This window comes from Chiloscyllium punctatum, chromosome 33 (assembly GCF_047496795.1).
Source record: "Chiloscyllium punctatum isolate Juve2018m chromosome 33, sChiPun1.3, whole genome shotgun sequence".
Classification (NCBI taxonomy): Eukaryota; Metazoa; Chordata; class Chondrichthyes; order Orectolobiformes; family Hemiscylliidae; genus Chiloscyllium; species Chiloscyllium punctatum.
The window spans coordinates 31,001,305-31,016,985 of record NC_092771.1 but is presented as its reverse complement, the minus strand read 5'-3'; the positions used below and the strand labels follow the sequence as shown (position 1 = coordinate 31,016,985).

Genomic DNA, 15,681 nt, shown 5'->3' with positions numbered 1-15,681 from the left:
TCCAATTAAACCTGTTGGACTATAACCTAGTGTTGTGTGATTTTCAACTTTATACATCCCAGTTCAACACCGGCATCTCCAAATCATGTCTCATCAAAGTCCCACATTGTCTGCCTCTCCATTATTGCTTCTTTTCTTTCATTCTGCTCCCTTGTCAGCCATTTCATCACCTTCTGTTTTGTTCCTACTGGTCTCCAGTCTGCACCCAGAAAACAAAACAGGAACCTGTTTGCAAACAAAACCAGTCTGCTCTCAACCTGGATATGACTTCCCGTGAAATATGACTCATTCGACACCATTTCTTACACGTAGTTCCCCTATTCAAAGCATCACAGGCTGCTTCAGTCTCCTTTGACTTCCAGGGTTTAAGGAATCGTTGCTCTTTCTCACAGAAGGACCACAGTCTAAGGTATTTCTGCCAAAATACACTGAGGCTGGGTTCAGTTGCCTCTAATTGCCTCAAATGTAGGCAAATAGTATCCCGAGTTAGGGTGATGTGCCATCGGTCTTTGCTGGTAAAGTACGACTCAAAGTTTGCATTTCTTGATATGCAAAGTCTGTGCAGAACTGATTTAGGACTTGTGCAAGTACACAAACTTTTTTTAATGCAACCCCCCCCCCCCCGAAAATTTGAATCTCCCCTAGAGATGCTGAGTTTCTCCAACCATTTCTGTTTTTGTTTCAGCTTTTCCGGTATCACGGCTTTTTGTTTGAAGTTATTGGTAATTGATGACAATGAGATGTCTGGAGTTAGACGGTCATCTCCCCTTTGTCCATATTTAACCAGGCTGCAGTGTGAGGCCGTTAACCTTCCCATTGCTCGCTGGTCCCCACTTCATGGCCGAATATTTCAATCATTATTTTATTGCTTCAGTTCTTAACCTGATTGTTACAAATCTGTTTTTCTTGAGGCACTGGTATTTTTTAATTTACAGAAAATTCAATTACTTCAATCTGGGAAGATTTCTGAAGCCGCCGAAGAGAGACGGTGAAAATAAAACAGAAATTATCGGGTCGCTGAAGTTGAAAGAAAATCTGCTTTCTTCCCACAGAGCTACTGAGCTTCTCCAGCATTTGCTATTTTTATTACTGATTTTCAGCACCCGCCGTTCTTTGTTTCATTTCAGAGAAACAGTGAAATGTAGAGCGTGAATGCAGAATGAGGAAAGAGAGCGACACTTCTGGGGAAATACATTATCTCCTTCTCCAGCCCCTTGACCCTCACTCAGGGACAGGGGGTGGAGCTGGTGAGGGGGCTGTTCTGACGAGACAAAACAGATCTCGCAATGCAATTGATGAATGAGTAAATAAATAAATAAGATTTGAACCGGTTAGACGGGTCCCACTGTGTCCTGCAGCTCTACACAGTAACGCCCAGAGAGGCTGGGCCGAACACACCCCCAACCCTCATTCGAAACAGCCCAGACACTCAGACGGAGAGGGGAGAAGCTGGAGTCTGAATCATGTCCCTCGGCTCACGATCGTGTTTCTGGAGATCAGCGATTCTCATTCTTCGCCTCCTGGATCTAAGGAGCAGAGTTCTGGCGTCTGGAGGTGAGTGAGGGTTTGGGGATGAGGGATGAAGAGGGCGAGGGTTTGGAGGGGTGCGAGGCAAGTAGGGTGAGTTTCAGCTTTGGAGTGGAGGAGGAGGGTCTCGGGGTGAGGAAGGTGGGAGAATGGGGAGGTTTAATTAAGACATCTCACTTAGTTTCATTGTGGCTAATTTCACGGTTGTGGGTTCAGTGTTCCTCGGGGTGTCCCCACAGACTGGCGTTTGGATGAGGAAGCCTTCACAGGTTGGGGGAAATCACTGAGGGGGTCAGACAGGCTGCAGAAGAGTCAGTGAGGGAGCCCTCGCAGACTGGAAGGGAGTCAGTTTTGAGAGTTTCCTCAGCCTGGGGGATAGTAGGGGAGGGTGGGCTTCAGAGTCCTCAGACTGATTGGTTTTCCACTGGATATTTAGCTGATAAATGAGACCAGGATCTCTGAAACGGAGCAAAACTCTGGAATGTCTGAGGTTAATTTAATGAGCTTCAGTTACCAGGGTCTGGACGGAGAAGTGCAGTAGTTTCACTCAGCGAATCGCTCCTGCACTTTGTAAATGGGATATTTTGTATATTATGAAAGGTTTCTTGGGGAATTGGAGTTTGTATGTTGTTCTGGTTTATTGGGTTTTATTCTTTTATTCTGGGTTTATTCAATTTAGAATCATAGAATCCCTACAGTGTGGAAGCAGGCCATTCAGCCCACCCAATCCATACAGACCCTCCATAGAGCATTCCACCGAGACCCACCCCCTACCCTATCCCTGTAACCCTGCATTTCCCATGGATAACCCACCTGCACAACCCTGGACGCTACGGGCAATTTCCCATGGCCAACTCACCTAAACTGCACATCTTTGGACTGTGGGAGGAAACCGGAGCACCCGGAGGAAACCCACACAGACACTGGGAGAATGTGCAAACTCCACACAGTCAGTCGCCTGAGGGTAGAATTGAACCCAGGATAGTGGATGTGTGAGGAGGCAATTTGTACTACTATCTTTAAAGACTTCTGAAAATACACCCCTTCTGGACTTTCTGCTTCGGCCTCGAAGAGCTCAGACAAGTTACACATGTTTTGACAGAGCTGTGTTTGTTTCCATCTATGTTTTCCCAGGGTCAATTAAATTTCTTCTTGGGTCCAAATGGAATTTTTTTTTCGATTTGGTGTTTTTATTTCAGATCTCCAGCATCTTTTATTTTATCTATATTTTATCTATATTCTTCTGAATGAACAAGCCTGAAAGTTTCTCTACTACAGTTTGACTAGCTTTTGCTTCTGTTGAACAGTAGATTTAAGATTTACAACCCAGTCCGCTGGTACTGCTCCTTCAAAGGATTAAATCTGGTTCAGAAACTGAGGGAAAGAAAAGATTAGATTAGATTACTTACAGTGTGGAAACAGGCCCTTCGGCCCAACAAGTCCACACCAACCCGTAACCCACCCAGACCCCTACATTCACCCCTTTACCTAACACTACGGGCAATTTAGCATGGCCAATTCACCTGACCTGCACATCTTTGGACTGTGGGAGGAAACCGGAGCACCCGGAGGAAACCCACGCAGACACGGGGAGAACATGCAAACTCCACACAGACAGCTGCCTGAGGTGGGAATTGAACCCGGGTCTCTGGCGCTGTGAGGCAGTTAGTTGAGAGAGGGGGCAAAGAAAAAGTAAGAAAAGTGTAATTTTAATTTTCAACAACTATTTATTACCTACCAGACTGAGATTGTACAAGATATACTCTTTCCTCTTTGAGTTAGAGATTGCTGGCCATTGCCTTAGCATCTATGAAGTGGTGTAAAAAATGTTCTGCTATTTGCCATCTTTGAATTTTACTAATGGGTAATTAATTTGCAAGTTCAGCATTCTCTTACAGATAATGTGGAGGTTAAAGGGGATATGTTGCCAACTTGAAGCAAATAGTAAATGAGAGTATATCAACCTGCAAATTTAGTGATTTCCAATTCTCTCCTTTTCCCAAATATTTCTTCATCTTCTGAATTTACTGACCAACTTAACCAGTCATGTTCACATGCATCATTGACATTTTTCCACCAAAATCCAACCAGTGGTGTTTGACTGTGTACAAAGATGAATAATGCACACTTCATAACTTCATTTCAATAATATTTTTCATATTTTCTTTGCAGCATCCGAGTGGACTTACACTGGTGAGTGCTTCCTGCTTTTTTTCTTCCCCCCTAGTCAAAGAAGGCTCATTTCACATCACACTGACCAACTGTACACTCAAGTGAGCACTGGCTGTTTCCACAGTTCAGCAGCAAACTGATTGCAGCTCAGTGTTAGTGTTTGCATTTGTTGGGTATCTATCTGTCATGTTCACAATTGGAAGGCCAAGCTGTGAAATTGTCTCAGTTCTACACCAACACTATCTAAGATTAGTGCTTAAAAATGTGTTGCTGGAAAAGCGCAGCAGGTCAGGCAGCATCAAAGGAACAGGAGAATCGACGTTTCGGGCATAAGCCCTTCTTCAGGAAAGGCTGTTCCTTTGATGTTGCCTGACCTGCTGCGCTTTCCAGCAACACATTTTTAAGCTCTGATCTCCAGTATCTGCAGTCCTCACTTTCTCCTATCTAAGATTAGTGCTAATCGGATGGCGCAGTAGGGTGTGATGACCTCACCAATGCAACATCCCAGATCTGGTTCAAATTATATTTACTGTATTTTGTTTGATCAGAGGGTCTGGAATCATTTGTACCCCTCAACTCCCCGATCCACTGAGACTCATAGTATCATAGAGATGTAAAACTGACCCTTCGGTCCAACACATTCATGCCAACTGTACCTCCTACTTTGACATCCAAATCATTCATTTAAATGACAAAAAGTAGTGAGTGGACCCAGCACCGATCCTTATGGCACGCCACTGGTCACAGGCCTCCAGTCTGAAAATCTCCACCACTCACTGTCTTCTACCTTCAAGTCAGTTCTGTATCCAAATGGCTAGTTCTCCCTCTATTCCATGTGATTTAACCTTGCTAACCAGTCTCCCATGAGGAACCTTGTTGAACGCCTTGCTAAATTCCAAATAGATCATGTCCACTGCTCTGGCCTCATCAATCCTGTTTGTTACATCATCAGAAAACTCAATCAAGTTTGTGAGACATGATTTCCCACACACAAAACCATGTTGAATATCCCTAATGAGTCCTTGCCTTTCCAAATCCTGTTCCCCAGGATTCTCTCCAACAACTTGCCCATCACCAGCCTGTAGTACCCTGGCTTTTCCTTACCACCTTTCTTAAATAGTGGCACCACGTTAGCCAACCTCCAGTCTTCTGACACCTCACCTGTGAATATCGATGATGTGAGTATTTCAACAAGGGGCCCAGCAATCACTTCCTTATATTCCCAAAGAATTCTAGGGTACACCTGATCAGAGAGGATTGGTTAGAGTGGTGCTGGAAAAGTACAACAGGCCAGGCAGCATCCGAGGAGCAGAAAAATCGAAATTTCAGGCAAAGCCCTTTGAGGGCTTTTGTCCGAAACGTCGATTTTCTGCTCCTCGGATGCTGCCTGACCTGCTGTGCTTTTTCAGCACCACACTAATCTTGACTCTAATCTCCAGCATCTGCAGTACCCACTTCTGCCTGCACCTGATCAGGTCCTGGGGATTTATCCACCTTTATGTGTTTTAAGACATCCAGTACCACCTCTTCTTTAACATGGACATTTTTCAAGATGTGTTACTGAAAGCAGGGTCAGCATTGTGATTTTTGACCAATGTAACTCTGCACCACACCAGACATTCATTGAAGGGAATTCTTACAATTTACAATTTGAAAAAAATATGCTGAATTTGAGAAGTGTAACAGGACTTAATGTTGCCTTCTCTCGATAATTACAATGCTGTTTTGCTTCTTTTTCTTGCCTAATAACTTGTTATTTATTGTCTGCTGGGAATTCAGAACCTTGTTAACATGTGAAACTCTGAGAAGAAAGGTAGATTTTGAAACCAACAAGTGTTAGTTTCAGGTGAAGCAATTTAAATATTACATGATAACACTGATGGCTGGAAAGGTTGGTTTGGATTTTTGTCAGATCAAATGACAGCATTCAGAAAATAACTGAGTTAATTCCAACCTCTTTGTATAAATTGTTAAGTCAAAGATTGCTTTCAAAAGAAAAGGAAGGCTCAGAGCTCTCATTGTTAACATCAGTAGAAATATGATGAAACTTTAGGATATAACAAATTGGTGCTTAATTGTGGAAATTGAAAAGACATTGTAAAAGTTGTGACAGTCTGACTTAATTTGAATATTTATTCATGCAATATAGGTGGATGGTTCATTGTGGTGGTTACCCAATTCTGGGTGATTCAGTGCCTTTGAATGTCAAGGGTTAATGGTTAGATTCTCTTTTGTGTGAGAAGATCATTGCCTGACATTGGTGTGGAGCAAATGTTGCTTGTCACTTTTCAGCCCAAATCAAGATTCTGTCCAAGTCTTGTTACATATTGACACAGACTGCTTCAGTACCTGAGGTTCCATGAAAGCTGCTGAACATTACTGAATATCCCCACTTCTAACCTTGTGATGGAGGAAAGGTCATCGATGAAGCAGCTGAAGATGGTTTGGCACAGGGGGGCTTTTGTAGCACAATGGTAGCATCCTTACCTCTGGACTGGAGGCCTGAATTCAAGTTCAATCCACTTCAGAGGCATGTAATAACATTTCTGAATAGTTGATATAGAAAAATATCTATCCTGTAATACAAGGAGAGGAGTGTTTTATGGCATAGTGGCAGTGCCCCTTCATCTAAGGCATGAAGCCCAGGTTCAAGTCCCACTCACTGCAGAGGCATGATATCCTGGACTTGAGATGTCTGACCTCCAACAACCACTAACATTTTCTCTTGTGCTACGTATGACTCCAAACACATTTTCTCCAACTCCCATTGACTCCAGTTTTGCTTGGGCCACTTGATACCATTTGTGGTCCAGCGCCTTCAGCTATTTCTTGATATCAGTGGCATGAATTAAATTCGCCCGTAGATTGGCATCTCTGATGCTGGAGACTTCCGGAACAGGTAGAGGTGGATCATTCACTTGGTGTTTCTGGCTGTAGATAGGTGCAAACACTTCTGCATGGTCTTTTGCACTGATGTGCTTGGCTTCCCCAACTTTGAAGATAGGAATATTGGTGGAGCCTCTTCCTCCAATGAGTTGTTTAGGTGAACCTCTCTTCAGAATATAGTCCCTCTATCAGAATATAGTCCCTCTATCAGAATATAGTCACTGTATCAGTATGGTGAACCCTCTCTTGACTGCTTCCAATATCAGTATATCTTTCCTTAAATAAGGGCATCAAAACTGTTCACAATAATCCAGCTGTGGTCTAACTAGTGACTAATATAGTTTTAACAAAACTTCCCTACTTTTATACTCCATTCCCTTTGAAATAAAGGCCAACATTCCATTTGCCTTCCTTACTATCTGCTGAATTTAGATGCTAGCTTTTTGTGATTCATAGGTGAGGACTCCCAAATCTCCCTTTTCTGGAGCTTCCTGCAGTGTTTCTCTATTTAAATATGACTCAGCTCCTCTATTTGTCCTGCTAAAGTGCATAACCTGGCGGCATGATGGCACAATGGTTAGCATTGCTGCCTCACAGCACCAGAGACCCGGATTCAATTCTAGCTCGGGCAACTGTCTATGTGGAGTTTGTACAATCTCTCTGTGTCTGTGTGGGTCCCACAGATATGCAGGTTAGGTGAATTGGCCGTGCTAAACTGCCCGTAGTGTTAGGAGTAGGGGAATGGCTCTGGGTGGGTTGCTCTTCGGAGGGTCGGTGTGGACTTGTTGGGCTGAAGGGCTTGTTTCCACACTGTAAGTAATCTACTCTCACATTTCCCCTCATTATATTCCATCTGTCAAGTTTTTTTCCCTTTTAGTCTGTCTGTATCGCTTTACATACTCTTATGTCATCCTCACCACTTGCCTTCCCATCTTTCTATGTCATCTGCAAACTTGTTTATAATGCATTCAATTTTCTAAGTCAATCACTAACATGTAATATATATTAGTAAATAATAGTGGCCCAGCACTGATCCCTGTGGCACACCACTATTTGCAGGTTGCTATCCTTGAAAATACCTCCTTTATCCAAATTCTTATCTCTATCAGTTAGGAGAACGTGAGGACTGCAGATGGTGGAGATCAGAGTTGAAGAAAGTGGTGCTGGAGAAGCGCAGTTGGTCAGGCAGCATCCAAGGAGCAGGAGAATCGATGTTTCGAGCATAAACCCTTCATCATCTCTATTTGTTGGTCAATCCTCTACCCATGATAATGTGTTACCTCCAGCACCATGGATTCTTATCTTATCAAGCAGATATAGAACATAGAACAGTACAGCACTCTATTAGCCCTTCAGCCCTTGATGTTTTGCCAGCCTTTTATCCTGCTCTAAGATCAGACTAACCTACATACTCTTCATTGTACCATCTATAGTATTTCTTTACAAATACGTTCTCAAAGTTCAAATATATATAATACATCCACAGATTCCCCCTTATCTACGCTGTTTATTACCTCCACAAAGAATTTTAGTAAATTTATCAGACATGATCTCTCCTCCGTGAAGCCATGCTGTGTGGTAATTATTTTTGTCTCAAGTATTTTTCGAATTCTCTTTTGAACATTTTTATCAAAACTGTTTCCTCAGATCAGAATAGTCCAAACCACCATTTTCAAATAGTGGGCTTTCCTACCCGACCACCTGATCAGTGGTGGGGGGGGGCACATCCTTGTTGATGATGACTAACCCTCAATAACGCTTTGAACATAAGCTCTTCGTAAGGGCTTTTGTAGCACAATGGTAGCATTCTTACCTCTGGACTGGAGGCCTGGGTTCAAGTTCAATCCACTTCAGAGGGATGTAATAGCATTTCTGAATAGGTTGATATAGAAAAATATTTATCCTGTAGTACAAGGAGAGGAATGTTTTATGGCATTAGTGGCAGTGTCACTTCATCTAAGGCATAAAGCCCAGGTTCAAGTCCCACTCAATGCAGAGACATGATGTCCTGGACTTGAGATGTCTGACTTCCAACAACCACTAACATTTTCTCTTGTGCTAGGTGTGACTCCAAACACGTTTTCTCCACCTCCCTTGACTCGCCTGCTGCTCAGATGCTGCCTGACCTGCTGTGCTTTTCCAGCACCACACTTTTCAACTCTGATCTCCAGCATCTGCAGTCCTCACTGTCTCATAGTCTGAACTCATTAGTCATTTTAATCTTGTCCTGTCCTCCAGGCAGGACAAATAGTCCCTCAGCATCTACTGTTAAATACTTGAAGTATTTTATCTGTTCAAAGGAAGCACATCCATTCTAAACTCTGGACGATATAATCCTATTATAGTTAATCTCACCCCCCAGAAATCCATGAGCATTTGTTGCATTCCCTCTGAGGCCAAGCTACATTCTGTACTGCCATGTATGTAGTGATTGTAACCAGTCAGTCAGGTGGACCTCATTAAATATGAGTTCCCAGATTGGGGCTGTTAATCTGCTCCAATCAGGGAACCCTGGCTGACAGATATAAACAGGAGAGTCAGAGATTCTGTTCACTCTGAGACCTGGCTCTGAAGAAGCTGGATAAGTATCAAGGACTCTCCATGTGTGAATAAAGGGTCATTTGGTGATGAGATACTGTGGCGTTATTTCAAAAGCAACAAAAGAGAAGCACACTGCTGAAGAAATTCACTTGCAATAGTCTTCTTTGAGTTGGAGTAAGCATCATGCTGTTATTTGGGAGGCTTGACTCATTCAATGCTGCCATTGAAGACTGGGCCCAGTATGTCATGTGATGATGCTGTGGCTTTAAGAAGTGTGTTTTGCCCTGGTTTCTTTTAGAGAGAGACTGAGGGAGAGGTTTTGAGCAGTCTACAAGAAGATAAACAACCTGTGAGGCATTCGGGTTTTTTTAAAGTTGAATCAAAAGAAGCAGCTTGATTGGCAGTGGTCAGGTTCTAACAGATCCAGAATTTTTGTTAACTTTTAGCAGATGTTGCTAGGGTCTATATGTTACTATTTTGGAACAGTTAATTAGTAATATTTACTGTATATACTGTTCTGTTAAGTTTTCCAATATTGTTAAGTTATTCCAAATTCCTTTATCTTTAATTGTATTTTAACAATAGCATTTGAATAAATTGTGCTTTGCTTAACATCAAATATTTTGACCAATTGAATTGCATCTGGAACACAGCACTCGCATTTACCTTTAAAATAAGAACACATTAGGCCCTAGGCTACCTTCTTAATATGCTTCGAGGAGGTATGTTCTGGTGCATAACAGTGGAAAGAATGCATAATTTTTTTTCTGGGCTAATGGCATTGCGGTAGATGAAAAGCAACGAGTAATTCTCCTGACAGCTTGTGGACCTGCAGCTTTTACAGTTATCAGGAACTTAAATTTCCCTGAGGTGCCAGATATTAAAATCTTTCAAGAGTTGAGAGATTTAGCTAAGGAATATTATAGCCCCAAGCCTCCTGTAATTCTGGACACTATTGAGGCACTATTCGAGAATCAGGAGAATCTGTACTTAGAGTTTTGATGGTTGAGATGACTGGCAGAAGCACAAGACTTTAGTTTAACCCTTAAAAGAGTGCTGAGCAATTGTTTGGTATGTATGCAAAAGCACCTACTAACTGAAGCCCAACTGGACTTCAAACAGGCTATACAACTGGCTTTGTCATTGGACAATGGGGCAACTGGAGCATATGAGCTGCAGGGTGTTCCATTGGAAGTGGTCACCCTCAGCAGTCCGACTGAGCTTGGGGTACATCACTTGAGTGAAGGCAATTGCATAGCCACACTCAGGACATTTCCTACAGGGGAACTCGAGGTCAGTGCATGGCAAAATCCCAATACAAAGCCAAGCCTTGGCAAAATGGTTAAAACTTTCTTTAAGATCCACACTGTCAAGCCATGGCATTATGTGGACTCAAGACAGCAAAAAAGTCCCACGAAACCTAAATTGAGTAAGAGAACTCATAGGCCTGTTTCCAGGAAAGTCCACCTACATCTGGTTTGGAACAGTTAAATTGCTTAGCAACTTCCTAATCGGAACCAACCACAATAAACGTCTGAGTAAATGATCACACAGTTCTAATTGTGTTTAACAGTGACACAGCCATTTCAGTGATCGCAGAACCAGTTTTTCACAAAATTAGCTCTGGACGCTAAGTCTTAAGTTTGTGCAAGACCTCGGCTAGACTGAGAACCTATACTGAAAGATGTGTTGCTGGAAAAGCGCAGCAAGTCAGGCAGCATCCAAGGAGCAGGAGAATCGATGTTTCGGGCATAAGCCCTTCTTCAGGAAACCTGTACTGCAGGACATTTTTGATTAAGGGTTCAACTTTGTTCTGGGTTTCTTATGAGAAGCAAGTGGTTCAGTTAGCATTGAATGTGGTAAAAGGCTTGGGCCCAAGCTTGATAGGGTGAAGTTGGTTGAGAAAGATTCACCTCGATTGGCTGAATAGTTTTCAATTATAAAATGTTCTAATTGAACATTAGACTGAGTAAAGTCCTAATTAAATATCTGGAAGTCTTTCAGAAAGGTTGAGGGACTGTCAAAGGAGCCTAGGACATCTTGCATGTTGACCAGGAAGTAATTCCATGATTCAGCAAGGCTAGCACAGTACTACTTGCCTTCTGGGTAAACTTAGAGGCAGAAATCAGAAAGTTGGAAAGCGAAGGGATCATCAAACCAGTTCAGTTTGAGGAATAGGCAGTACCATGTCATGCTTCATACTTCAAACTAATAGTGAAGCATGACAGATCAGTTCACCTCTATTGAAATTTTAAACAAATGGTAAGTCACTTTTCACAGCTGGATAAATACCTAGTCCCTGGCATAGAGAGTTTATATGCAAAACTAGCAGGAGGCTGAGGGATGTCATTCATGAAGCTGGACATGAGCCATGCGTTTTTGCAAACGTGGTTAGATGAGGATTCCCAGAAGTATGCTACAATTAGTCACTATAAGCATCTGTACCAAAATGTGAGACTGTCATTTGGGGTTTTGTCAGCCTGTACAATTTTTCAGCAGATGATGGAGAACGATTTTCAAGGTCTACCCAGGTCACCATTTATCTATTAACAGGGAAGACCAGTAAGGAGCACTTAGAAAACATGGACATAGAACTTATATGGATCACATGACAGTAGGAATACACCTTAGAAGGGAAAAATATGTGTTCCAGGCCTGCTAGGTGACCTACCTGGGCTACCAAATTGACAATACAGCATTATACCCATTGGAGGTAAAGTGAAGGCAGTTAAAGATACCCCAGCACTCACATCAGTACTGGAGATTAGGTCTTTCCTTGGGCACATGAACTATTATGGAAAGTTCATACAGAACCTGACCTTCATCCTGGCAGCTTTGCATCAGCTCTTAAAAAAGGGTCAGCCTTGGATTTGGTCACGTAGCCAAGCCAATAGCTTTCACGAAAGTGAACAAATAGCTACCATCTTCCAAGGTGTTGGCTCACAATGATCCCAGATGACATACAATGCCTTCCCGTACACAATCAGAGTAGTGTTATCTCAAGGGTGGCAGAGGAGAAGAAAAGCCAACAGCATTTTGGACTTTGGCTAATGTAGCGCATAATTACACCCAAATAGCGAAGGAAGGTCTGGCAGTCAGGAAGTTTTTAAAATAAAAATGTTGGTGAGAAGGTATGTCTGGCGGTGAGGATTGCATGCAGACATAGCTGTGTTAGTGTGGACACCAGTGTGCCAGCAAGGGCAAAGGTTACCACCAGCAGCTCCCCACATTCGTGGGAATAGACATAAACAAACACTTCGGTCCAACTCATCCATGCTGATCAGATATCCCAACCCAATCTAGTCCCATTTGCCAACACGTGATCCAGATCCCTCTAAACCCTTCCTATTCATATACCCATCCAGATGCCTTTTAAATGCTGTAATTGTACCAGTCCCCACCACTTCCTCTGGCAGCTCATTCCATACACGCACCATCTCTGCATGAAAAAGTTGCCCCTTAGGTCCCTTTTATATCTCTCCTCTCTCATGCTAAACCTATGTCCTCCAGACCTATGCTAACCGGTCTACCCTGAGGAACCTTATCAAATGCCATACTGAAGTTCTAATAGATCATGTCAACTGGCATGGTGGCTCAGTGGTTAGCACTGCTGTCTCATATTACCAGGGACCTGGATTTGATTCCCACCTTGGGCGATTGTCTATATGAAGTTTGCACATTCTCCTGATGTCTCTGTGGGTTTCTTCTGGGTGCTCCGGTTTTCTACCACAATCCAAAGGTCAGGTGAATTGGCCATGCTAAATTGCCCATAGTGTTAGGTGCATTAGACAGGGATAAATATAGGATAATGTAGGGGAATGGGTCTGGGTGGGTTACTCTTTGGAGGGTTGGTGTGGACTTGTTGGGCCGAAGGGCCAGTTTCCATACTGTAGGGAATCTAATCTAAAAACATCGCTCTGCCCTCATCAATCTTCTTCGTTACTTCTTCAAAAAATTGAATCAAGTTTGTGAGACATGGTTTCCCATGCACAAAGCCATACTGACTATCCCTAATCAGTCCTTGCCTTTCCAAATACATATAAATCCTGTCCCGCAGGATTCCCTCCAACAACTTGCCCACCACCAATGTCAGGCTCACCAGTCTATAGTTCCCTGGCTAATCCTTACCACTTTTCTTAAATAGTGGCACCACATTAGCCAACCTCCAGTCTTCCAGCACCTCACCTGTGACTATCGATGATGCAAATATCTCACCAAGGGGCCCAGCAATCACTTCTCTAGCTTCCCACAGAGTTCTAGGGTACACATGATCACGTCCTGGGAATTTATCTAGCTTTATACATTTTAAGACATCCAGCACTTCCTCCTCTGTAATATGCAAATTTTTCAAGATGTCACCATCTATTTCCTCACATTCTATATCTTCCATGTCCTTCTCCACAGTAAACACTGATACAAAATACTCATTTAGTATCTCCCCCATCTCCTACGGCTCAATGCATAGGCTGCCTTGCTGATCTTTGAGGGGCTGTATTCTCTCCCCCAGTTACCCTTTTGTCTTTAATGTACTTATAAAAACCCTTTGGATTCTCCTTAACCCTCTTTGCCAAAACTATCTCATGTCCCCTCTTTGTACTCCTGATTTCCCTCTTAAATATATTCTTACTGCCTTTCTCCTCTTCTCAGGATTCACTCGATCACTCCTGTTTATACCTGATATATGCTTCCTTCTTTTTCTTAACCAAAGCCTCAATTTCTCTAGTCATCCAGCATTCCCTACACCTATTAGCCTTTCCTTTCACTCTAACAGTGTTAGAGTGGACTCCTGTTATCTCTGGACTCCTGTTATCTCATTTCTGAAAGCTTCCCATTTTACAGCCATTCCTTTAGCTGCGAACAGCTGCCTCTAATCCGCTTTTGAATGTTCTTCCCTAATTTAGAACTTCAACTTTTAGATCTGATCTATCCTTGTGCATCACTATTTTAAAGCTAATACGTTGACTGTTCATGTCCCTTCATGGACTCTATACCGTTAGTCATTGTAGATACCCACTTAAAATGGCTGGATCTGCATGGAATTCATTTGTGAAACACGTGGATGACAATAAAAAAAAACTGCGCACATCTTTTACAGTACGGACTCCCAGAAGTGTTGGTCACAGATTATTGACCATTGTTTACCAGCAGGGAGTTTGAGTATTTCTTAAAGTCAAATGGTATTTGCCATATAAGGGCAGCTCCATAGCATCCATCATTCAATCGACTGGCAGAAAGAGCAGTCCAAACTTTTAAGGCAGGGTTAAAGAAACAGCTGACAGCTTCATTCAATACCAAATGAACCCAGTTCTCATTTTATTATAGGACAACCCCTCATGCAACTACAGGGATAGCTCCAGCAGAATTGCTAATGGAGTTGAGAAGATTTAGCACCAGGTTGAACCTGATATTACCAGACCGGGGTGGGGGTGGTGAGGTGTGGGTGGAAGGTGAAACAGCATCGGGAATGCTAATGCCACACAAAAGACCTTGCTAATGTGAGAAACAAGGTCAGAAGTCACACGACAGGATAGTCCAACAGGTTTATTTGAAATCACAGATTTTCAGAACGCTGCTCCTTCGACACATGAAGGCAGCTTTGTCACTTGACAAAGGAGCAGTGCTCTGTGAGCTTGTAATTTTAATATAACCTGGTGTCTTGTGACTTCTGACCTTATCCAACCTGGTCCAACATGTTGTGGCTGAGTGAGAGAGACAGTTCACTTCAGGGAACGGACTTTGGTGCTGGAATCACAGGAATGTCCTTGCATGAGTATGAGACGTGTTCAGTGCAAGGTCAGGGGCAGTGATATATAAAGTTTGGGTAGGTCTGATGGTCCTGAACAAGCATGTGGACCACATGAAAGCTGCAATACTGCAAGTGCTGCAAGAGCAAATCATGCCCAACTCCTAATGGTTCCAGAACCTGGGGGTTCAACCTCTCCATCAAGCATTAAAGATACCTTGGAATCTGAGATGGACAGCACAAGATGTCACTGCCTTGACACTTTTGCTGCGTGAAGAAGAGAATGAATTTCTTCCAAGATGCTCTGGAAGCAAGAGGCGAGCTAGTGTGCATTCCATGCTGCCGGCACGAATATAGAACCCCTACAGTGTAGAAACAGGCCATTTGGCCCAACAAGTCCACACCGACTCTCCGAAAAGTATCCCACCCAGACCCATTCCCCTATTACTCTATACTTACTCCTGACGAATGCACCTAACCTACACATCCCTGAACTCTAGGGGAAATTTAGCATGGCCAATTCACCTATCCTGCACATCTTTGGGTTGTGGGAGAAAACCGGAGCACCTGGAGAAAACCCATAGACAGTCACCCGAGGCCACCGTGCCATGTCAGAGGCTGAGTTGGAGGAACCTGATCCAGTGCTAAAATGTTTCAGGAGGAGTGGGATACAGTGATTGTAATGAGGTCAGCCGGGTGGACTTCAGAGAATATGAGTTCCTTGACTGGGGCTGTTAACCTGCTCCAATCAGAAAGCCCTGGCTGACAAATATTAACAAGAGTGCCACAGCAAGAAACTGTAATGACCTCCT

The 15,681-nt window shown here is 43.1% G+C and overlaps 1 protein-coding gene across 6 annotated transcripts in view; it reads left to right on the top strand.

Annotated features, from left to right (window-relative positions):
- Positions 1-313: 313 nt before the first annotated feature.
- ca12 (carbonic anhydrase XII) overlaps positions 314-15,681 on the top strand; it is a 94,146-nt gene continuing 78,778 nt past the window's right edge. Inside the window, exons 1-3 of one of the 6 annotated variants that reach the window (XM_072553306.1) lie at positions 321-409; positions 936-1,554; positions 3,700-3,720. In XM_072553306.1, the coding sequence (XP_072409407.1) occupies positions 1,464-1,554; positions 3,700-3,720 (112 nt within the window). In that variant the 5' untranslated portion in view covers positions 321-409; positions 936-1,463. Of the gene's footprint in view, positions 410-935; positions 1,555-3,699; positions 3,721-15,681 lie in introns of all 6 variants that reach the window. The other 5 variants (XM_072553309.1, XM_072553307.1, XM_072553311.1 and 2 more) reach the window with 5 other exon arrangements.